Raw genomic sequence first — 25,142 nt, forward strand, 5'->3', positions numbered from 1 at the left:
TGTGGATTAAAGCACAAGGTGTCTGCTAAGGATTGAATTGTGTTCCCCGAAAATATTTACTGAAATCCTACCCCCTGTACCTGTGGATGTGATCCTTTCTGGAAATAGAGTTTCTTTTTTGTTACGTTAATAAAGTCATTATCCGAGTAGGGTAGGTCCTAAACCTATCATTATAAAAAATGCAAAACAGACACACAGAGACACACACAGGGGAAGAGGAAGACAGATGACAGAGACAGATGCATCTGCAAGCCCAGGAATGCCAAGGATTGCTGGCAGCTGCTAGAAACTGAAAGAGACACAAAAGGACCTCCCTGGAAAGCCACAACTTGAATAGACTTCTAGAATCCTGAACTGTGAGAAATAAATTTCTGCTTTTTAAAGCCACCCACTTATGGTATTTCTGTTACAGTAGCACTAAGTAACCAAGACAGTGCCATCTCTCAGCTATAAATCTAGCAAGAATGTAAAAAAATACTACCAAATCTGGAGAAATAAAAATTAGGCACACTCCTACACAAAGAATGGCAAACTTTATACATATGAATGTTTATTATATACATTAAAAAATAAAAACAAAAAAAAAACCTAGTTTGTTCGCACAGCACAGAATACTTATAACATTTTATGGGGGGAGGGGTACAGATATTATAGGGCATAGATAATAATTTTTATATTTGAGGGCCTCTAGAAAAAGAACCATGTCATCTAAGTATTATTACATGAGAACTGCCTGGCTAAGGTGCTGATTCTAGACTTGCCTGCCTTGAACAGAACTAATCATCGCTCAGGGATGTCTCTGAGAGGAAGGACACAGGGGAATATGAGGACAGAATAACAAAGAACCTAGGAGAAATGGAAGAAAAGACAGACAGAACAGTAAGACGGAGAAGCAGCTGTTGAAAGGATTATTGAATAGCTAACATTATTCAGTAGAATATACATCCAAGAAATGGAAATTTGTAAAAGATCACATTATATAAAAATCTGAGTTAAAAAAAAATAGTACTAGATTAAAATTACTTTTATGAATGGGAATACATATATATATTTATATATATCTAAGTTAATATAAAGGAAAGGAAACCAAAAGTGGCTAGAAGTCACTAGAAGTGACTAGAAACTTTACAGTAAGGCAATGAGGGAAGAAAGAAGATTAAAATGACTAAGATAAGTTTCAATCTTAGACTGCTGGGCCTAAGATTGCCTCTTCTGTGAGGGGCTTATAGACATCTCTAAGGAGAATGTTATTTAGGAGGCTAAGGAGTACAAGGAAAACACACTAGTTGGGTACTTACCGGAGCTATAACTCAAAGAGGGAGAATTTCTATGAATTACATGTGAGCTTGAACTTTATCAAATATAAGAGCCACTTTCAATGTATTCATTTAAGAAAGTGAAAAACCTTTTCTTTGTGTTAGCTGCTATAACATGTTGTATAAATCTAAAAAACCCAAAACCTAACCTGCTGCCATGGAGCCAATTCCAACTCATACGGACCCTACAGGATAGAGTAGAATTGCCCCATATGGTTTCCAAGGAGCACCTGGTGGATTCAAACTGCTGACCTTTTGGTTAGCAGCCATAGCTCTTAACCACTACACTACCAGGGGTTCCATAAGTTCTAAAGGCTACTGCATATATAAATACTTGACACTTCCCTGTATAGTAAGAAAACATTATCTGTTATATACACAAAATTATATAAGAATGACTTACATTATCAAATGATACAATTATTTTATAAAATTAAAAAAATATTCAGATTGAAATTTAAGGAGAAGTAGCTTTTGGAAACAGAAAAACTGATACTGAGAAAATAGACACTTTCCAACTGTGAAAAGAAAAATGTCTAAGTACTTACTTTATTAACAGCAAAGGCAGTAATGATATCAGATTCCTTATGAATAATTCTTGCTTTACCTCCAGGATATCCCAAATCTGCTTCTATCTAAATAGAGAGAAATAAAATATAATAAGATAGTGATTATAGTACAATACAGTACATAAATGACATTATCTGTTATTTAATACCTGCATAAATTATCTTAAAATATATTTCAGACTTTTTTTTACCAAAAGAACTATTTTAAATGCTTATCATCCTTGAAAAAAAAATTTTTATTTTACAAGGGAATTTAAATTTTTTTCAAACTTACTTTTTCACACATAAAAGGACAGTAGATCTAACACACAACTTTATCAATTGGTTATTCTCCCAAGCTACAATGAATTGACTGTAAAAGACAGAGGTATTCTAAGCATTTAATTACATTAATCCTATCATTAATAAAGAGCTTAGGTTTTATTCTAAGACTGGGAATAATTAAAGTAAGATTTATTTACCAAGTTTCTAAGTATTATAATTCTTTAATAGTGTTATAAATATTAAAAGGCCAGACAGTTGGTGTTTTAGGCTATGTGGACCCCAGGGTAGCTATTTTTTTTTTCTTTTTAAACAATCCTTTAGAAATGTAAAGATCATTCTTAGCTCATGAGCTACACAAAAAAACAGACCGTGGACTGCATATGGCTGGCTGGCTGTAATTTATCAATTCTTAGTCTAAAATAACTTTCAGCTTATGGAAGAGAAACCTGAAACCCTGAAAGGCATAGTAATTTGCCCAAGTTAATAACCATTTTAGTAGCTGAATAATCCATAATTCATTATACTTTAATGTATTTGACCTTCTGTTTACCTTAGATAAGGGGTATACAATATCTTTCAACTCAGAAGGACTACTATATAAAAATCAACATTTAGTAAAATAAACTAAGGTAAAAAGAGAAGGTAATTATTAGGAGTTGACAAAATTATTTAATGTAGGACATCATTTCATTTTATCTTCTATAATTTTTAATTGTGTTTATTTTGACAGCAAAGCAATGTGATCCGTGAGGGGTTGAAATGAAATATTGGAAGGTTGAGGAGAGAGGGGAAAAGTTGGGAAACTGAAAAAAAGAATGAAAAACCAAATACGCCCTAGAGTAGTTACTAATGATTGCAGGCTAACTTGAGATGGCTGGTTGGTTTGCGTTTTTCTCCATCACTGCTCGGGATTTTTCAAGGCAAGTACAATATAGGGAGAATAGGGCAAACAGTTAGGGGTGTATGTAAAGGAGTGATCATAATGACGGATTGTGGAATCTAACCTGGGAAAGGAAGGAAGTAGGGACCTGATATGGTCAGCTAAAATTAGATGCAGAACTTGGCATGTGCTACGAACTAATTTAATTTGCTAAAGGCCACACAACACAAAATCATTGTAAAAAATCATGATGAATACAGTCCTAAATGTCTAGTAAATGTTAAAGGCTGAAGTCATGCTTTGTAAAATCTGATTGGGCTGGATACTTAATGGTGAAAGACTGTTTCCTCTTAAGATCAGGAATAAGGTAAGAAAGTCTGCTTGTACCACGTGTACTCAATGTTGAATTGGAAGTTCTGACTAGTGTAATAAGGCAAGAAAACTAAATAAAAGCATCCACATTGGAAAGGAATTAGTAAAATTCTCTGTATTTTCAGACAACATGATCATATATGTATGGCATCTATAAAAAAGCTACTGGAAGTTAATAAGGAAGTTAAGCAAGGCTGCAAGATATAAGATCAACACACAAAAATCAATTTTAATTCTATATGCAAGTGAACAGTTAAAAAATGAAATTAGAAAATGCTATTTATAATAGCATCAAAAATATGAAATACTTAGGGATAAATATGACAAAAGCTGTGTAATGCCTGTACAATGAGACATACGAAATACTATACTTATAAATAAATAAAGAGAGACACCATATCCATGGATTGCAAGGCTAAAAAAAAATGTTTCCCCCCATAGGGACATTATAGGACAGAGTAGAACTGGCCCATAGGGTTGGAAAGCTTAATATTGAGGTCTTTTTTTTTTTTTCTTTGTGGAAAGTGATAAACAGATTCTAAAAATTCACATGGAAAAGTGAAAAAAAAAAAAAAAAGTAAAAAAACCCTAGAAATGCTAAAACAACCTTGACTTAAACTACCTGACTTCAAGATTTACTAGAAAACTACAGTAATCAAGACAGTTAGGTATTAGATAAAGACATACAAATAAATCAATGGACCAAAATACAGAGTCTAGAAATAGACCCACACATACATGACAAGTGATTTCTGAAAAAGGAGCAAATACAATTCAGTGAATGAAAGGATCAATTGACTGTTGTTGCTAGTAGCTGCTGAGTCAGCTCTGACTCGTGGCAACCCCATGTACAGCACAAGGAAATGCTGCCTGGTCCTGCTCCATCTTCATGATCACTGGCATGCTCCAGTCCATCGCTGTGGCTACTATGTTTTCAGTGTCTTCCAACCTAAGGGGCTCATCTTCTACCACTATATTGGACAGTATCCTGTTGTGATTAATAGGGTTTTCACTGGCAAATTTTCAAAAGTAGATCCCCAGGCCTTTCTTTCTAATCTGTCCTAGTCTGGAAGCTCTGCTGAAACCTATCCACCATGGGTGACCCTGCTGGTATTTGAAATACCAGTGGCTTAGCTCCCAGCAACACAGCAACATGGAAGGCACCACAGGATGACAAACTGAGCGATGGGTGGAATCAGTTGATACACAAAAACAAATTAAAAAACAAAACAAAAACCCAGAACTGTAATTCATACTTTGGACCATATAACTCAAAATGGATCATAATCTAAATATAAAACATATACTATAAAACATCTACAACAAAATGTAGGTGAAAATCTTTGTGATCTTAGGTTAAGCAAAGACTTATTAGATAACGACTCGAAAAGCACAATCCATAAACAGAACAAACTGATTCACTGGACCTCATCAAAGTTAAGAACTTCTGCACTTCAAAACACACTGCTGATAGAGAATGAAAATGTTTACAATATCTGATAAATGACTTGTATTAATAATACAGAAAGAGCTCCATAAGAAAACTAGTAAGCTAATACATTTGAGCAGACGCTTCAACAAAAAGATATATAAATGTCAAAAAGGCACATGATAGGATGCTCAATGCAAATTAAAACCACAATGAGCTATCACTACATATCTATTAAAAATGGCTAAAATAAAAGGGCTCACCACGCCAAGTGCTGGTGAGGACGTTGAGCAACTGGGATTTCGTACACTGCCGGTGAAAATGTAAAGTGGCACAACCACCTTAGAAAACAGTTGAATAGTTTCTTAGAAATTCAGCCTACCCTGTGATATAGCCATTCCACTCCTACACGTTTACACAAGAGAAATAAAAGAATATGTTCTTATATATATACTTACTTATACTTTGTATATTCAGAGCAGATTTAAAAATAGCCCCAAAATGGAAACAATGAAAATGTTCATCAATGGGTAATGGATAAACAAATTGTGGTATATGCATACAGTGGAATACTCCTCAGCAATAACAAAGAATGAATTACTGAAACACACAACAACATGGATGAATCTCAAAGTACTTATGCTGAGTAAAAGGACACAGGCCAAAAAAAAAGCATGCATTGTATGATTCAATTTTAGAGTTCCAATAAATGCAAATTACTCCATAGTGGTTTGCCTGGGAAGGAAGAAGGTAGGAAGAGAGGGAAAGGGACGGATTAAAAGGGGAACAATAAAATTTTTTCAGGGGGTAATGACAGATGTATTCATTACCTTGATTGTAGTGATGGTTTCACGAGTGTATATATATGCCAACAGTTATCAAGCCATACACTTTAAACAAATGCAATTAAGCATACTAATAACCACTGCCCATCTGTCCAGTTTGTCATACTGTGGTGCCTCACGTGTTGCTTATGATGTTGGAAGCTATGCATACCAGTATTTCAAATACTAGCAGAGTTACCCAGGGTGGAGAGGTTTCCGAGAAGCTTCCAGACTAAGACTAGAAAGAAAGGTCTAGAGATCTACTTTTGAAAATCTGCCAATGAAAACCTTATGGATCACAGAATATTGTCTGAGACTTTGACTTTTCATCAAGAGGGACTGACTGGTGGAGAAGGATATCATATTTGGTAAAGTGGAGGGCCAGTAAAGGCAAGGCAGATCCTTAATGAGATGAACTGATACAATCGCTGTAACAATGGGCTCAAACAGACCAATGATCATGAAGATGGCACAGGACCATGCAATGTTTCATTCTGTTATGTGTGGGGTTACCATGAGTTGGAGTCAACTCGATGGAAACCAACAATGACACACCGAATAAAGCTGTTTGTTTAAAAAAAAAAAAAAAAACTGTAGCAAAGGGCTTTGAAAATTCTGGCCAGAAATGGTTATCATGTTAACAAAAAAGAATGAATAACTGCATTTTGATGTAGCACAGAGATGAGTACAGAAATACAACAGTCAGTATACTAACATTTTATAAGTAGTATCAAAAGAAAAATCTTTGGATAAGAATTCCTTATAGCATACAGACTGTAATAAGTAATAATTATCCAGGCAAATTAACTGGATTAAAAGTTTGAGTCATATTCTCTCAAAACCTACAAAGGCCATTAGAAATTTCCTAAATATGGACTACATGAAATTTTTTTTTTAGTTACAATGCAAATTTGACATGAAATTAGTCTTTTTTACTAAATGTAAGAATTATTTCTTACATTCTACTAAAATATTCCTTTTGGGGAAGAATAAGAAGTGGGAATCGTGTAGCCTTAAAAAAAACCTTCAGAAAAATTTTTCCCTCTAAAATCATTCTGCTGAGATTGTCTTAATAAATGAACCATGCCTAATATGAAAACATTGGTTATATCTCTTATGTAATAAAATCATATTTGAATATGTGATCATAGGACACGTAGGAGTTATTTTATGATTTATTTATACATTTAAAAATTCTTATACCTTGTGCTTCTCTTTTGAAATTCTTCAACTACTTGTACTTACTGTGCCCAAGGCATTGCCCTATATGCTATCCCTACCAATAAAATAAATGCCATGTAATAATGTTCTATTTTAAGGAATTAATATTATAGGAGTGAAACTTAACTTAAAAAATGATACTTGCAGAAACAAAACAATACTACTATTCAATACTGTAATTACATTTATGAAGAACTTTAGCTGTATTTAGACAGAAAAAGCTACAGCCAAAACAAGATACATTCAACTCCCTTTAAAATTGCATTTTCTTATTTAACAAAGCAGAAACAATATTTTAAATTTTAATATTTGTTATTAAAATAAAAAAACTGAAAGAATAATAATTTAATTTCACTGGAAAAAAATCCAGATCAAAACTAAAATGCAAACAATTTGTTTTTCTCTTTAGAGAATGCAATTTCTAATTTCAGTTGAATGCTATTTTGTACCTGATTGATGTTTGGCTCCTCCATCATAGAATTTTTGATGGTTTCATTGTTGTCCTCTAATGACTTCATCAAAAAAGAATAACCACACGACAAAGAGTAAAGGCGAGATGTAACACGTAAAATACTGGGGATACTGTTTAAAATAATATTTTTAACCAAACTTACTAGAAGACGACACTGCACTGAATTATTATATTTTAAACTTAATATACCTTAAAAGAAGCACGTATGAGGTGCATGGTTAGGGGGTTGAGAAAGCTTCATCTTTCAGAGCTCCTTACCCACCACTACAGATATTAAAATAAATAAATAAAAACCTGCTGGCTTTGGACTCGATTCCAATGCAAAGTGACCCTACACGACAGAGCTGAACTGCCCCGTGGGGTTTCCAAGGAGTGCCTGGTGAATTGGAACTGCCAACCTTTTGGTTACCAGCTGTAGCTTTTAACCACTACACCACCAGGGTTTCCACTGTAGATTTTAGCACTTGTTAAAGAAAAGAGTTTGTTCAAGACTTTAGTTTTTCTCAGAGAAATGAAAAACAAACAGAAAAAGAAATTGGAGACAAAAATAGCAGCTATCAAAATTTTATGTTGGGAATGGTGCATACATATTTGCAGACATCTGTAATTAATTTCCACAAATAGGGTGGATCTTCTATTTAAAGAATGCACGTGTCAGTAAACCACATTATACAGGAAAAGAAAAGACCTGAAGATACACAAGGATTTTAGAATCAGATGAAGAAGGAACTGTAAAACAATTTTCAAAGACATAAGGAGAAAACAAACAAGAGTAGTCTACATATTCTCCATCATCTCCCATCCAAAATGTGTTGTTGTTGTTGGGCGCCTTTGAGTTGATTTTGACTCATAGCAACCCCACATGACAGAGAACTGTCCCATAGCATTTTCTAGGTTGTAATCTTTACAGCATGAACAGATTGCCTGGTCTTTCTCCTGTAGAGCCACTGGGTGGGTTTGAACTGCCAACCTCTGGGTTAGCAGCTGAGTCTTAACTGTTGCACTACCAGGGCTCCATATCTAAAATACAGGGCCTGTTAATATATCTATTTCCTAATCATCTGGAGAAAAAAAAAATCACAGTGACTTGGACTCAGATGTTTAAGGACAATCATGATTTTATAAAAATAAGAGAGAGAAATTTTGACACCAAAAATAGGCTAGTCAACTTCCTAATAAAGATTAAATATATATATATATATTTTTTACCAGATCTACAATCTTAAGATTCTATTTACTTCTATCCAACCCATGGTCGACTATATCAAATTTTTCTTTCCATAGTCCCTTTATCCAAAAATCACTATCTTTAAGATTACCACCATCAGGAACAAAACAACAAAACGATAATAATGAATTACTAATGAATAATAATAATGAATTACTAATAACTACCAGTAATTGTGCCAGGTTTTAAATAAGTTATATCTACTGCTCAAAACATTGCAAAGTAAGGGGTATTATACTCATTTTGAAGCTAAAGAAGCTAAAATTCAGAGAATTATGTAGCTTACTGATAGTTACAAGCTTTCAGTACAAAACTTGTATTTTTGTTTTTAATTAAAACAATTATAATATAAAAATAATTTAAAAATTATCTTAAGATGTAATGAAACTCTTCAGAAAACCAGGCATAAAATAATAGAAGACTTAAAAATGTAGAGTTGTATTTATTTATCTGCTATCTTTATATATTCTGGCTTGGTTCTGCTATTTTCCTTCCCTTCCATAAATCAACTAGACAATCTAGTGGTTCACTAGTTTTTTGTTTTGTTTTCAGAATTATTTCATTTCTCAGATACACTAAATGTATCACTTTATTTTATACAAACACACACACACATAGGACCCCTTGCTACTGAGCTGATTCTGACTCATAGTGACCCTAGAGGACAGAGTAGAACTGCCCCATAGGGTTTCCAAGGAGGGGCTGGTAGATTTGAACTGCTGACCTTTTGATGTGTCTACACACACACACACAAACACACATATGTGTGCATATATGTTTTTATTTTTATGACTATATTAATCAAGCTTGTAATTAAAAAAGATCTACTTGAAATTATACCAAATTTGCGTACTCATATTATGAGGAGTACCAGAGAAACAAAGGAAGTAACAAAGTAAAACTGCTTGCTATATAGAACAATGCAGCAATGCTTTTTATACTACATCAAGACACTTTAAATTGTACAAAATTATTTTAGGCAAAGGTATATTTAAGGTAAAATAAGAAACATCTCACCAGGAAACATGTTATCAGACACATATAATTAGCCTGACACGCTTATCGAGCACACTTATTGTTAAGTATTTATTCAAACATTTTCTTGAGCTGTTTAATGATAATTCATGTACTAACCTTATTTTACATAAGGTTAAAAAGACATATATTCATTTGCCTTGATTTCAATGTTATACCAAGGTACACAAGGTCAAAAGTCTTTTACATCAGCAAGGACACTACAACTAGTCGAATATTTGCGGATCCCATATTCATGAATTCATCCATTCGCTAAAAAACACCTGTAGTTCTTTTGCAGAGATTTATAGACATGTACATGTGCAGAGTGGTGATAAATTCCTAGCTGAGGTCAAATAAGGCTCGTTTGATACTTGCTAATTCTGTATTTGAGAGAACATAACTAAACTAACGTAAATAATGGAAGTCAACTGTATTTTGTTTCCAAAATTGGCTAACTTGAATATATTTACATAATCAGGCAAAAATTAAATAATGGTGTCTATGGTTGACTCTTATAAATTAGTTCTTAAATTGAAAGGCAATGAGATATATGTCATTCTCCTTTTTTTGTCCCAAGGTTACATGCTATCTTGCTTTTTGCCAACTTGAATACTGAGAAGCCATTCTATTTTCTTATTTCTCTGACTGAAATATCTCCTTTTTCTTCCCACTTAAAAAAAAAAACAGTTTTTTTTTTCATAGTATTTCTGTGCTACTTAAAATGTGGTCTACAGACCAGCTGCTAGTCTCAAACTCTGTTACCAGTCTATAAGGCGATAAGGCATTAACTACATCACTAAGTACATTGTTTAGTTCACCTGATTTTTTTTGTTGTTGTTTACAAAGTTTTAATAACAAAACTTTCTCAATAAAGGATGCGATACGTTAACTTACATTTAGGTACAAATTCCCCACAAAGCATCAAACTGTTACTTTTTAGTAGTACTGAACTAAACGAAGGGAAGTCATCATTATGACAGCAATACCAAGGTATAATCGTTCAGTTATACTGTAATTATAAATTAATCTGAGTTTGCAAAATTTCATTAAGTGTAATCAATAAAAAAAAAAAATAGAAGATGAAAATGTGTATATCTGAAATGTTTTCAGCATATGAACCCAGTGTCGATTAAACTTCTAAGACAAAATTCTTTTAACCATTACATAAGAATTACAGGAAATTCTAACCTTGTCTCTTAAATTGGTGATCATAACACAGGAAACAAGAAAATGTACAAAATCTTAATTCAAGTAAGATTTTTTGAAAAAATAAGTCCTAAATATATCTGAATTAGTTACTTTCAAAATACTGTTATTCCACTTCTTTTGAATCACTTTTCTAAGCATTAATTGCATATTGTGCTATAAAATGAGTTTTCAAAAGATCTGTGAAAAGCAACTCATTCTTCATGGTTATAAGATAATATAAAAAACTTCAATATTAAAACAGTAAACAGGTTTTAACTTTACAGACCTCATTTAGACACCGTTTCTTTGTGAATATATTTCTGATAAAGGTCTCTTGAATTTCTTCCTGCTTTACCAAATACTGCCAAAGCCTCTTCACAGAAAGTGCCAGATGATGTTTGGATCTACAGAGAGATAGTAAATTTAATTATACACTTCAACGATTTCTGATTAACTTGATCACATTTCCTTAATACTACATGAATGTTTAAGTTAACTAGAGTCAGACCATATCATCAGCCTACTTTTTCTTAAGGAATCAGATAGTAAATATTTTAGGCTTTGTGGACCATCTGGTCTCTGTCACAACTACCCAACTCTGCCGTCAGAGTGGAAAGCAGCCATAAGTAACATGCAGGTGAATGGGTATGCCTGGTAATCCAGAAAACTTTATTTACAAAGACAGAGGGTGGGCTGGGTTTGGCTCTCAGGCCACAGTTTGCAGAGACCCCCGCCCTAGGGACATGAGATGTAACATAAATAGGTACGTTTCCTGGAAGAGCTCTAGGAGAAGAGATAGCCAAAGTGTGGTCTATGGACTGGTACCAGTCCACAAACTCTTTGTTACCTCTCAACAATGAGGTAAGAGCTTATGCAAGAATGCAACTGAACTGTCACTAAGTCACTAAGCACACTGTTTACTTCAGTTGATCTTTTTTGTAGCAAGACTTTCTTGATGCATCACAGATTGCATTGATTTACCTTCTAGCACCAACTCTTCACCTCCTCACAGCAGTAAAACAGTTTGTTGACCAGCTACTTTGAAAAATACTAATCTAGAGAAGATGTCAGTAAACTACAACCGACAGGCCAAATCCAATAGGCCTTATGTTCTTGAATATAACGTTTTGTCAATGGCTGCTTTACATCACAATGGCAGAGTTGAGTAGTTGTGAAAAGACCATATGGCCTGGAAAGCCTAAAACACTTATTATGGGACCTCTGCAGAAAAAGTTTGCTGATTCTGGACTGAATATGCATCACAAAGATAAGAGTCTAGAACAGCAAGTCATATATGTTGTTAGCCGCCATCTAGTTGGCCCCATGACTCATGTACGATGGAAAGAAACGCTGCCCAGTTGTGCGCCATCTCCATGATCATTTGCGAATTGGACTGTTGTGATCTACAGGGTTTTCACTGGCTGATTTTCAAAAGGAGACCTCCAAGCCTTTTTCCCTAATCTGTCTTAGTCTAGAAGTTCTGACGAAGCCTGTTCAGCATCTAAGCAACATGCACCCCTCCACCAACAGACAGGTGGTTGCTGCACATAAGGTGCATTGGTTGGGAATCAAACCTGAGCCTCCCGCATGAAAGGTGAGAATTCTCCACTGCACCACAACTATCCCCAAATTAAATAAAGCCCTTAAATATTTTTCCTCTAAATAATACTTGATAACCTTCTCATCTAGTAGCACTCCTACTTAAAAAGTACCCATAGGAAAATTTACTTGAAAGGAGTGTTTGTAGGTTCCAGTAAAGCTTTGTGGCGAAGAATTGCAGGACCTGAAGACAAACTCTCTTCAGAGGTGTGACTTGCAATATAGTTTTGAGGTGGCCCACCATGGATTTCAAGTCGTCGGAGAAGAACTTGTTCCCAACATTGCAGAGTTTTTAGAACTGCATGACAAAGTGGTGAGCTAACTGGAAGCTCTAAAAAGTGAAAATAAAAGTGGCCCATTTTTATCTTCTGCAAAAAAACGCTATATTTAATTTTAAGAATGAGTGAGATAAGATACTAAAATACACTTTAGCAGAGGAGATATGGAAAAGGGTGAATGCATGAGAATCCAGAGATTTATAAGAACAATATCATAAATATGTACAGCATTTGAACATAATTAGGTGGCCTAGAATATCAGAAAAAAGGGTGCTGTAAGTAGAAATTGTATCACAGCCCTAGTACTAGAATTTGGGATTACTTTTATAATTTAAGTTACTGCTATTACCAATTACTGCTTTTGACTTTAATGTCACATGAAAAATATAACTGCAGTTATTGGTATTTTAGTATCTACCTTATTTACATTAATGTAAAATACAGTTCACAGCTGAACCATTTCACGCTTCTTTCTTTTCTGTATAATCTTTTGCTCCTTTGGAGTTACAACTGCTAAGTTTTTACGTTGGCTTAGTATTCTAGGTACCTACCACTATTTCAATCCCCTGACACTCAGCCAGAGCTATAAACATTGTCTCAATATAGTCAGTCAAGTCAGGTTCAGTTCCCTTGTTTTCTCGGATACTGCCGTTCTACAATACCTAACAGTATAAGACACATTTACAGGCGGTTGGTTTGGTTAAGAGAAATTTATCTTAGACAATAGGATGCCAGTAAATTTTTTTCTCCACTATTAAAAAATAGAGAGGAGTAAATTAAAAGCACAGCAACAGTAGTTGATGTTAAGATATTTATTACCTGAGAGATCATGACCTGCAAAGGGATAGAAAATCTTCAAATTGTTGAGCACCAACTGCACCATTGCCAATCGCATCAATGACCAACTGAAAATAAAGCAACAGTGGCTCTGTTAGTTACTTAGATATTAAACAAAGTACACTACTTTTTGACCCAACAATTCCACTACTAGGAATCTACCTTGTAGATGTACCTCCAGAAAAACAAAATGATATACACCTGTGGTCACTCATGCCAGCATTATTTGTAATAGCAAAAAAGTAGAAACAATTTGATTTTTATACAGTTTGACTTTTGAATCATGTAAATTTTGTATATATTCAAAAAATAAAGTCAACAGAAAAAAAAATTGTACCAGTAAGTAAAAAATAATCATAATAATTCTTCCTTTCAATAAAAAAGAAGTACTTCATCTCCCCTAATATACTTATTTCTTTTGGAAAATTTCTATTTTTTACCACACCATTAATATATTATGTCTTATAAAATATGTACACCTTTCCTATGTAAACATATTGATAGAGATGAGATCATGCACTCTAATTCATGCATAAGGAGACAATGCAGCATTTAGAGCTGGTTATGGGCATTTAAATGTTTATGGTATTTATAATATGCAAAACAGATATTCAATAATATTACCATTCTATTCACTAAAATAAACTAGGTAAACATTTCTTGAAATGCCTTTCAGTTGAGAAACTTTAAAAATGCAGGTAATAGTTTGAAAATTATAGGTAAAGAAAAATAAACATTAACCTATAGTTGTGTAACCTAGAGATGTTGTTGTTAGGTGCTGTCCAGTTGGTTCTGACTCATAGCGACCCTATGTACAAAAGAACCTATAGATAACAACTATTATTTCTTGTCTATACATGTTTGAGTGTACATATATCTACATCCATCTATCTGTCTGTCTTTCTGTCTATATATAAATATACTTTTGCAAAAAAATCTTACAACGCATACTTTTTGAAACTTGTTATCCCCCAATTAACATACTGTGAATAGTTTCCAACATAACTTCGTTATCTTCCTATAATTACATTTTATCACTTGTACAGTATTCCATCATATATTTACATCACAATTTAAACAATTCCTATTTTTTGAGGATGAAATAATGCCAAGATTTCAAACTTGAGTTATGAATTAAAGGGAGAGGAAGTTTGGAAATTCAAGAAAAAGTTACTTATTTTAACAATAAAAAGTATTTCCAGTCTTCATGAATGACTCCAATGATTTTAAGTTTCTACTTTGTAATCCATAGTTCTTCAATCTGAATATCATAGAATCCTAAGTGATCTGTGGAATGAACTTTGAGAATCCCATGAATCTTCTGAAATTGCACGACTCATTTTGTGTGCCTGAATTTTTGTGAAGAGATGGCCCAAAATTTTTACTAGCTTCTCAGAGATAGCTTATGATCACCCCCACCCTAAATTTAAGAACCATTGCTTTAATTACACTCGAATGCTATAGATTAGTTGTATAAACCCAGTATGTCACTTTACTTTTCCTGGTAAGCTTTTTATGTATAAAATTATGGTGTTACAAATGATCCTTTATAGTCTATGTTGTGCAAGGACTATGAAGACATCTCTTCATGTTTACTAAATTACATACCTAGATATTCTGTATAATTAAAGAAAAAAAAAAACCCAAATCATAACAAAGATACTGAGGAGAAAAGCTTAAGAGCATACATAAAAGTTCCATTAATAAAAGTGTACTCTGAGAGACCCTTATTCTGCTGCATATTGCCCACTACACAAGTCTAGATGCACCGTGTATACTGCAGTCCAGTCCCTCACTATGCTCTCTTGACGTTTATGTTAAATATGGTTAGGAATCATTCCATATAAAATCATCTTTTGAGTGATTCCCAATGTACATTATTATTAGCACATTTAAAGTCTCTGAGATATCCTGTAGTAAAAATACTAGTTTGTTGTTATTTAAGCCAGTTTTCCTAAAGTTGTATGTACATGGAAGCCTTTTTAAAGCTAGTACTTACTGACATCTTACAGTATTTCTGTTCTGCTAAAAAGATATTAGATTCTCCAGACTAAAACAATGGAATTTGTTTATCTTAGAGGAACAAACAGCAAAAAGTAATCTCATAGCATGATCTGTGAGGAATGACACAAATTATAGATGATCCACTCATAGATAATCAAAATTTAACTGAGAAATTATTAATAAGGAAAGGAATTTAATCATTTCAACTAAACAAATTTTAGTTATAATGTGTTATAATTCACAAAGCTATTAAGTTCACTTTTGGGTATTAAGTTCACATATATTATTTTAGAAAATATTATTTATATAAGCCATGATAAAGTATTTCTTTCAAAGAAGTTTAAAATATTCCATACCTATATGAATTTGAGTTAGAATGCTCTTGGAGATGGAAATCTGAAGCTAAAATTTCATCATCATCATCATCACTTTCCAGACTCTCCTCTGAATCATATTCTGCTCTACTTTGGGAAGGGGTTAGAAAAGGCTAAAATAAAAAGTTACAGAATTTATCATTCAAATGTCTGATTTAACACATTGAAGCATATAGTTAATACTAATAATTCATCCCACTTTCAGATACTTTATTATAAGAAATTTAAGTAACTAGTAATTGGCTGCTTTCTGTTTTTGGCAGTCTATTTCTTTGATATCACTTTACATAATGCCCGTTATTTATTCATCCACTCAAGAAAAAATTATATTAATTACCCAAAATGTGCCAAAGAGTGTACCTGGACAAAAGAATTTTCAAGATGGATAGGGATGGAGCTTACATTTTAGTGGAGAAGACAGGCAGACAACTGAAAACTAAATACAAATTGAATTCTTATGATAAAAAAAAAGGAGAGAGTTGAGATAGGGAACAATAAGGAGGGGATTGAGATAAGCTGGTCATGAAAAGCCTCTATGAAAACTGGCATTTATGGGAGACCTACAGGACAAGGATGGATAAGCCACATAACAAGGAGAAGAAAAGCAATTCGGACAGTGGAAATAGCATTTAGAAAGGCTCTAATATAGGAAAGAATTTGGTGTGAAAAAAGAATAGTTTGAAGTCTAGTAAGCAAGAGGATGAGCAAGAGGAGGCTGAAGAGAATGGCAGATGACAGATTAGGTAGGGTCTTGAAGACCACGGTAAAGACTGTACTAGAATTCTTCCAATGAGTTTTAGGTAAAGGACAGGTATTGAAATTTAAATATACACAGTTGGCATAGTAGTTAAGTGCTAAGGCTGCTAACTAAAAGGTCAGCAATTTGAATCCACCAGGTGTTCCTTGGAAGCTCTATAGGGCAGTTCTACTCTGTCCTATAGGTTGCTATGAGTTGGAATTGACTCCATGGAAAGGGGTTTGGATACATACATACATACATATATATATATATATATATATTTTTTTTTTACTGTTTTTTCAAATTATGCTTTAAGTGAAAGTTTACAGTTCAGGTTAGTTTCTCATATAAAAACTTATACACATTGTTGTGATCCTAGTTACTCTTCCTGTAAAATGACAGCACACTCCTCCGTTCCACCCTGTATTTCCCGTGTCCATTCAACCAGTTCCTGTCCCTTTCTGCCTTCTCATCTCACCTCTGGACAGAGGCTGCCCATTTAGTCTCATGTATCTACTTGAGATAAGAAGCACACTCTTCACAAGTATCATTTTATGTCTTATAGTCCAGTCTAATCTTTGTCTGAAGAGCTGGCTTCAGGGATGGTTTTAGTTTTGGGCTAACATAGTCCAGGGGCCATGTCTTCTGGGATCCCTTCAGTCTCAGTCAGACCATTAAGTCTGGTATTTTTAGTAGAATTTGACTTCTGCATCCCACTTTTCCCCTGCTGCATCAGGGACTTTCTGCTGTGTTCCACGTCAGGGAGGTCATTGGTAGTAGCTGAGCACTATCTAGTTCTTCTGGTCTCAGGCTGATGGAGTCTCTGGTTTATGTGGTCCTTTCTGTCTCCTGGGCTAACAAGTTTTCCTTGTGTCTTTGGTGTTCTTCATTCTCCTTTGCTGCAGGTGGTTTGGGACCAATGGATGCATCTTAGATGGATACTTGCTAGCTTTCAAGACCCCAGACCACCAAAGTGAGATGCAGAACATTTTCTTAATAAACTTTGTTATGCCAGTTGGCCTAGATGTCCCCTGAAACCACGGTCCCCAGGACCCCGTCCCTGCTACTCTGTCCCTCAAAGTATTTAGTAATATTCAGGAAACTTCTTAGGTTTTGGTTTAGTCCAGGTGTGCTGACTTCCCCTGTATTGCGTACTGTCCTTCCCTTCACCTAAGATAATTCTTGTCCACTATCTTTTTTTTTTTTATCTACTTTTTTTTTTTAATCTAGTTAGTGAATAGCCCTCTCCCTCCCTCCCCAGCCTCATAACCATCAAAGAATGTTTTCTTTTGTCTTTAAACCTTTTCTTGAGTTCTTATAATACTGGTCTCATACAATATTTGTCCTTTTGTGAATGACTGATTTCATTCAGCGTAACGGCTTCCAGATTCCTCCATGTTATGTTTTGCAGAGTCATCGCTGTTCTTTATCGTTGCAGAGTATTCCATTGTATGAATATACCATAATTTACTTATCCATTCATCCACTAATGGGCACCTAGGTTGTTTCCATTTTTTGGCTGTTGTGAGCAGTGTTGCAATGAACATAAATTATTTTCTGTTTTCTGGATTAATGGTAGCCTTGTTGGAGTGAGATGGTATCTCACTGCAGTTTTGATTTGCATTTCTCTAATGGCTAATGATCGTGACCATTTCCTCACATATCTGTTAGCCGCCTAAATGTCTTCTCTGGTGAAGTGTCTGTCCATATCCTTTGCCCATTTCTTAATTCGGTTGTCCTTCTGTTGTTGAGGTTTTGCAGTAACTTGTAGATTTTAGAGATTAGGCATTGATCAGATTTGTGGTAGCCAAAAATTTTTTCCCAGTCTGTAGGTTGTCTTTTTACTCTTTTGGTAAAGTCTTTGGAGGAACTTAAGTGTTTGATTTTTAGGAGCTCCCAGTTATCTAGTTTCTCTTATGGTGTTTGAGATTGTTAGTAATGTTTTGTATTCTGTTTATGCCATGTATTAGGGCTCCTAGAGTTGTCCTTATTTTTTCTTCCATGATCTTTACTGTTTTAGATTTGATATTTACATCTCTGACCCATTTTGAGTTTTTTTTTGTGCATGGTGTGAGGTATGGGTTTTGTTTCACTTTTTTTCAGATGGATATCCATGTATACCAGCACCATTTGTTAAAGAGACTGTCTTTTCCTCAATTAATGGACTTTGGGTTTGAGGTATTGATTCTGGATATAGGGGAGTAATCCTAGCATCAACAGGTCTAAATTTAGTGCTGTCATTTTGATGTGCATTTTTTTTGTGTTGTTGAAAGCTTTTGTTCTACTTAATTTTCTGCGCAGAGTCTTTATGTTTTTCTTGTATTTTATTTTGATGTGTAGGATTGTTAGTTTCCTTTGTGGTTACCTTAATATTTACTCCTATTTTTCTAAGTTTAAAACAATCTTTATTTCTTTATATCATCTTGACTTCCCCTCCATATGAAAGATCTATGACTACATTTTTCAGTCCCTCTTTTTTGTTTTAATGTCATCTTTTACATAATGACATCTCTGTTTCTCTATTTTCAATGTTTTAGCTTTAATTTATTTTTGTGACTTCCCTATCTGGGTTGGTATCTGGTTGCTCTGTCTTGTGTTCTAGTCTTGGGTTGTTACTTGATGTTACTGATTTTCTAACTGGACAACTCCTTTTAGTATTTCTTGTAATTTTGGTTTGGTTTTTGCAAATTTCCTATACTTCTGTTTATCTGGAAATGCCCTAATTTCACCCTCATGTTTGAGAGACAGTTTTGCTGGATATATAATTCTTGGCTGGCAATTTTTTTCTGCTCAAGGCTTTATATATGTCTTCCCATTGTCTTCTTGCCTGCGTGGTTTCTGCTGAATAGTCCAAGCTTAGTCTTATTGACTCTCTTAGTAGGTAATGCTTCATTTATCCACTGCCACTCTTAAAATTCTTTATCTTTGGATTTGGCAAGTTTGATTATAGTATGTCTTGGTGATTTTCTTTTGGGATCTACCTTGTGTGGGGTTCGATAAGCATCTTGGATAGATACCTTCTCATCTTTCACAATATCAGGGAAGTTTTCTGCCAACAAATCTTGAACAATTCTCTCTGTATTTTCTGTTATCCCTTCCTGTTCTGGTACTGCAATCACTCGTAGGTTACTCCTCTTGATAGAGTCCCACACAATTCTTAGAGTGTCCTCATTTTTTAAAATTCTTTTATCTGATTTCTCCTCAAGTAAGTTGGTGTCAAGTGTTTTATCTTCAATCTCACTAACTCTGAATTCCATTGCCTCAATTCTGCTTCTATGCCTTTGTGCCGAATTGTCTAATTCTGAAAATTTATTGCTAATCCTCTGGATTTCTGTTTGCTGCCTCTCTATGGATTCTTGCAGCCTGTTAAATTTGTCATTATGCTCTTCTATAACCTTAAGTTCCTCTATTGCTTTGTCTGTGTGCTCCTTGGCTTGTTCTGCACTTTGCCTGTTCTCCTTCCTGTTGTCTTGAAGAGCTTTGTATATTAATCTTTTGTATTCTACCTCTGGAACTCCGAAGAAGTTCTCTTCCTCTGGAAGATTTCTTGATTCTTTGTCTGGGAGCTTGCTGAAGCCATTGTGGTCTGTCTCTTTATGTGATTTGATATTGACTGTTGTCTCTAAGGCATGAATAAGTTATTACGTTTATTTATTTTATCTTTGCTTACTGTCCTAGCTTCTTATTTTGTTTTGATATGCCTAAATAGGCTGCTCGTGTGGGCTAGCTTGATTATTGGTGCCTTTGAAGCTCTAATGTCCTGTCACCAGGTGGTTAGATCTGTTACAAGGTATGTGAGCCCAGGAGTCTACTGACTTTTACTTTATGGATTCAGCTCAAGTGTTCAGGTTGCTGATCACGAAGTGTGTGGTACACACTCTCACCTACAGCCCTAGATGTGCAGAGGTGATTGGTGTAGGCACACATATCTGGCTGTATTAAGGGGTCACGTGGCAGGCAAGGCAGGGGGCTGACAGCAGCCCTGAGCATCTGAGAGGAAAGCATGTCCCTGTTCCCCAGAGTGTGTACATGGGTGGGTTTTACATCTTCACTGTGGGCACCCAAGGTTGTTGGCTGTTCGGACTGGGAGGCACCACTTATTCTTGGACCCCTGTTGTGGGTGGCTAGGTGGCATGGGTGGAACCACTAGTCCTCAAGCCCCTGTGAAATTTATATTTTAACACTATCACTATGATCACTCTGTGATGAGAGAAATGTCAAATGATAAGAGTGGAAATGGAGAGAACAGTAACTAAGACCAGAGTTGGCAGCCCAGATAGAGGTGGTAACGACTGAGATGGAGAGAAGCAACAGATTCAAGGTATATTTTGGAAAGAGCACTAGCAAGATTTGGTGATAGATCTGGGGAGCAAGGGAGGAAAAAAAAAAAAGATTTCTGGATTTCTGGCATGAGCAGCTCTCAGGACGATAAAGACGCCATTTACTAAAATGAGAAGATTTTGGGGTAGGATGAGAGGTCTTTGTGAAAATAAATCCAAAAGGCAAAATCTGGAAGGAGGTGGAGATTTAGAGGTGTTATGTAAATGAGTCAAAAATGGCCTCTGTGTATCAGACTCAGGTTATTTCTTCATAGCAAGTTAAGGCCTGTTAGCCCAAAAAGCCTGCCGGCATCAAATTCAAATTTACACACATTCAATTGTTTTAAACACAGCTCAGATAAGCAGATTTTTAGCCACTTAGAGCCTGCCTACTTTATACTCCCCATGACACTGCACCTAATATTTGCTATATCTGTTGCTGTCGTGAGGTGCCATTGAGTCGGTTCTGACTCATAGAGATCCTACGTACAACAGAAAGAAATACTGCCTCGTCCTGCACCATATCTAGTGTCTCTTAAATGACAGTAATGTCAACATTCCATGGCCGGATACTTCTTCTACACCTTTGTTTGCTCGATTTGAAATTCACTTCCAGTGTTACGACTTTTCATTTTTTTGTTGCACTTTCATCTTTGTCAGCCAATTCCTTTTTTATAAAACGTCACATATGTTCATCACTGGGAGACAAGGAGGAAAGACAACTAAACTACACACGTTACAGTCTGTGTATGAATTGAGTAACACGCAGGATAAACAATCACCTATCTACTTTGAAAAAAAGGGACATTGTTGGACACTGATCATGACGTGCATCTATTATTTACCCAGTGATTTGTGGACTGAAGAAGGCTAGAAGGAAATTTTTTACTTTATGTGATTGTTGTCATCGTTGTCAGTTGCTGTTGAGATTTGAATTCATGACAACTTTATGTGTGCAGAATAGAATTGCTCCACAGGGTTTTTGAGGAAGCAGATCACCAGACTTGTCTTCAGAGATGCCTCTAGGTGGGTTCAAACCACCAACCTTTCGACTAGTAGTTGAGTGTTAACTGTTGGCACTACCCAGGAACTCCTTTGCATGATTACTCACATTTAATGTACTACAGCAACTGAAATGTGAACCATGTTGTTGGGAGACTAGCGTTATTCAGCTAAACAGTGGTAACTGCAATTTGTGCATATTAGAACCATGTAAAGTGAGGACTGCCTGTGATACCCACATACCAAATGAAAGACTATAGATGACCAGGTCACTTTGACTTCTGGCAGAGTCTTGAGTCCTTAACTATTATCAAGTGCACTTATATTAAAGTGTTAACCAAGTTCTCTTTTTATCTTGTTAAGTACTTTGTCTTGTTTAAAATGCAAAATTCATAATTTATCAAAGGTCTGTCTTAAAAACGGGTTGGAAATACAGCAAATATATTTCACGGCGTTTTTTTTTTTTTTTGGAATGTAGCCTTGATAAAAATGAAAATTTTCTAAATTAGAGTGGAAAAAATATTTGGATGCACCAATAGTTAGTTACACTTTTATTTTAAACATGTTCATTTCCATTTGATTACATAAATATTGATATGGATAGTACCTGTATTACCTTGGCTATGAAATAGTCCCAGATACTGAGCTCAGGTGGGATGAACTTCTCTTTGACTATCAGTGACTCCTGGTTTACTGGTGGTGAGGAAGAAGTCAGTGGGGCAGATTCTCTGCAAGACATTTTTGATGGCCTAAAACATTTGTTCTGTTTTTCTCCTTCTTCCACTAATGAAGAAACAACAAAATAAAGTATTATAAAAGTAAGTACTATGCTCATGGTGCTTATTTCACCTGCCTTTATGTAAGATCTAATGTTAACTACAAATACACATACAAAAAGAATGAGATTATTATTATGAAAGTATACAGCAGGTTAATAGACAGGGGAAGCGAGATAAAAATCTCACTGTATAACAATCTTTTCTTTTAACTCAACTTGTCCCTCAGTCTCTGAATGCTGACTTGTCTATTGTATATTTAACATAATAGGATGTAATATCTGCCTGTAAATCAGTCCATAAGTTAGCTAGGAACATGGTACAAAATTTCCTACATACTCCTATTGTTTTTTAAGAATATCGTGGATGTGATATGAATGTTAATTAAAAGCAACAACTCACTTCTGAGACTTTCAGTGATTTTCTGGTCTTATATCTACATATCAAACTACCTTTTTATTATAAAATTAAAAAAAATTCAAGCACCATAACTATTTAATTAAACTGATTCTAACTTTTGGGAATGGCACAGAGATGAAATTTTCTAGTCAATGGAATTATAAAGAGGGGGGAAATGCTAAAACACTTAACAGTTAGATTTTCAGTATTATCTTAGAAAAACAGTTAAACAAATCTTACACAATTTATACACTAAATCACAAGATGCAAATCACCAGTGGGAATCAAACCAATAAACCAAGCCAAACCCGTTGCCACTGAGTCAATTCCAACTCACAGCGACCCTATAATAACAGAGTAGAACCACCCCATAGGGTTTCCAAGTAGTGGCTGGAGGATTCGAACTGCTGACCTTTTGTTTGGCACCCGAGCTCTTAACCACTGTGCCACCAAGGCTCCAGTAGGGAATTCAGGATCTCCCGAACACAGTCGTGGTCTAACAGATAGGCAAACAGCTCTACATTAAGGCAGACCAATATTCTGCACTAATGGTTGCAGTGAGAATTTACTTACCTTCTGAAGGAATGTAAGTATTTGTGCTGTAATAGAACTTTATTATTTGAAGCTGCTCAGCATGCACATGCATTGTATCAAGCTTACAGTCAAGCTGAGTTTAACACTGAAATTTATTTAAAAAAGAAACTAAGATGAATAAAATATTAGTATTCTAAGTATTATTATTAGTCTTTTGAAAGATTTTAAAAGGAACTGTCAAATGTGTATTCTTTTTTGTTCTTATTAGCACTTCATGAGCAATAATCAAGTTTCCGACATACCCGTGGCATATATTTACACACACTCTAAAATTTAAACACTGGTTTCATCAAGTGAAACGTATTTTTACCTTTCAAAAATTAATGCTAACTTTTAAGATAAATATATCATCTGATTTTAACAGTACTTTTGCTTCTTTTGTTTTTATTATTAGAACTCAGAGGCATGGAGAATCTCCAAGAAAATAAAACTTACTAACGATGCTAAATTAACACATTTTACCATAATTGTTATGCCATAAAAAATAGAGTTTTAAAAGCAAAACATAACAGGGTTTTTAAAAAGAGAAAACATTTGAAAGTACAGTGTGTGAATTCAGACAAGTGACATTAAAATAAGAAATTAACCATACTGGGGCAGGGGGAGATGCTTAAAATTTATAAACCCAATGGCAGAAAGTACAAAACTACTTATCAATATCCTTTTGATGAACAAGGACAACAAAAAAAACTTTTTTTGGCAAGCAGTTTCACAGTACTGAATGGTGTATTATTTGCAATACTACAAATAAAATGACCAGAGTGATGCCGCTCAGCAAACAAGAAAATACTCTGTGGCTTATCATTAGGGTAGTTTCTTCTTTTCCTTTTCCCTCAAATTGCACCAAGACCTAAGGCAAATTTAGGTTGGCCTAGATAGGTCATGAAGCTTAGGACCACCGATGGAGAATATATAGCTGCTGAGTGTTCAATTGGCTGTTCTTGAAAATGCAAATAATCAAATAAGATATTCTGCCAAACTTTCAATAAAAACTGACTCTACTGTCCTGTTAAGAGGCAAAAACTGGCTAGTAATAAAGGGAAAAAAAAAATCAGTATTAGGGAGAAATGAAGATGCAACTTGGGTGTAGGGGAAGAGGAAGAAAGAAGGAAGCTAAAAGGGCAGGCCGAAACAGAGGAATGCAGGGAGAGGAGAAAAGGAGGAGAAGACAAGAGGGTAACGGAGAGGGAGAAGAGAGGAAGGAAGGAAGGGAAAAGGAAGGGGAAGGGACAGTGGGAGGGGAAACAGAAAAGGGAAGTATGTGGTAAGGGGAAGAAGAAAATAAGCTTTATCAATGTTTAATATCTGGATCAACAGGTATTTGGAGATCACTGCCCTAGAGTGCTTCTTATGAATCACCCCAAAGGCCACACTATGGCTCTGTCTATAAGATTTCAGTTCAGATTCAAGAGAGTTATTAAAAATTAGAATGGAGAAAATA

General features: G+C 34.9%; 1 protein-coding gene across 4 annotated transcripts in view; it reads right to left on the bottom strand.

The window, feature by feature from the left end:
• Positions 1-25,142, bottom strand: part of DMXL1 (Dmx like 1) — a 172,114-nt gene that overhangs the window by 26,467 nt on the left and 120,505 nt on the right. Inside the window, exons 29-35 of one of the 4 annotated variants that reach the window (XM_049873604.1) lie at positions 22,549-22,715; positions 15,855-15,985; positions 13,477-13,562; positions 12,509-12,710; positions 11,067-11,184; positions 7,325-7,387; positions 1,865-1,951 (exon numbers count right to left, since the gene is read on the bottom strand). In XM_049873604.1, the coding sequence (XP_049729561.1) occupies positions 1,865-1,951; positions 7,325-7,387; positions 11,067-11,184; positions 12,509-12,710; positions 13,477-13,562; positions 15,855-15,985; positions 22,549-22,715 (854 nt within the window). Of the gene's footprint in view, positions 1-1,864; positions 1,952-7,324; positions 7,388-11,066; positions 11,185-12,508; positions 12,711-13,476; positions 13,563-15,854; positions 15,986-22,539; positions 22,716-25,142 lie in introns of all 4 variants that reach the window. The other 3 variants (XM_049873603.1, XM_049873606.1, XM_049873605.1) reach the window with 3 other exon arrangements.

The sequence above is a fragment of the Elephas maximus genome, chromosome 2 (assembly GCF_024166365.1).
Source record: "Elephas maximus indicus isolate mEleMax1 chromosome 2, mEleMax1 primary haplotype, whole genome shotgun sequence".
In the NCBI taxonomy this organism is placed as follows: Eukaryota; Metazoa; Chordata; class Mammalia; order Proboscidea; family Elephantidae; genus Elephas; species Elephas maximus.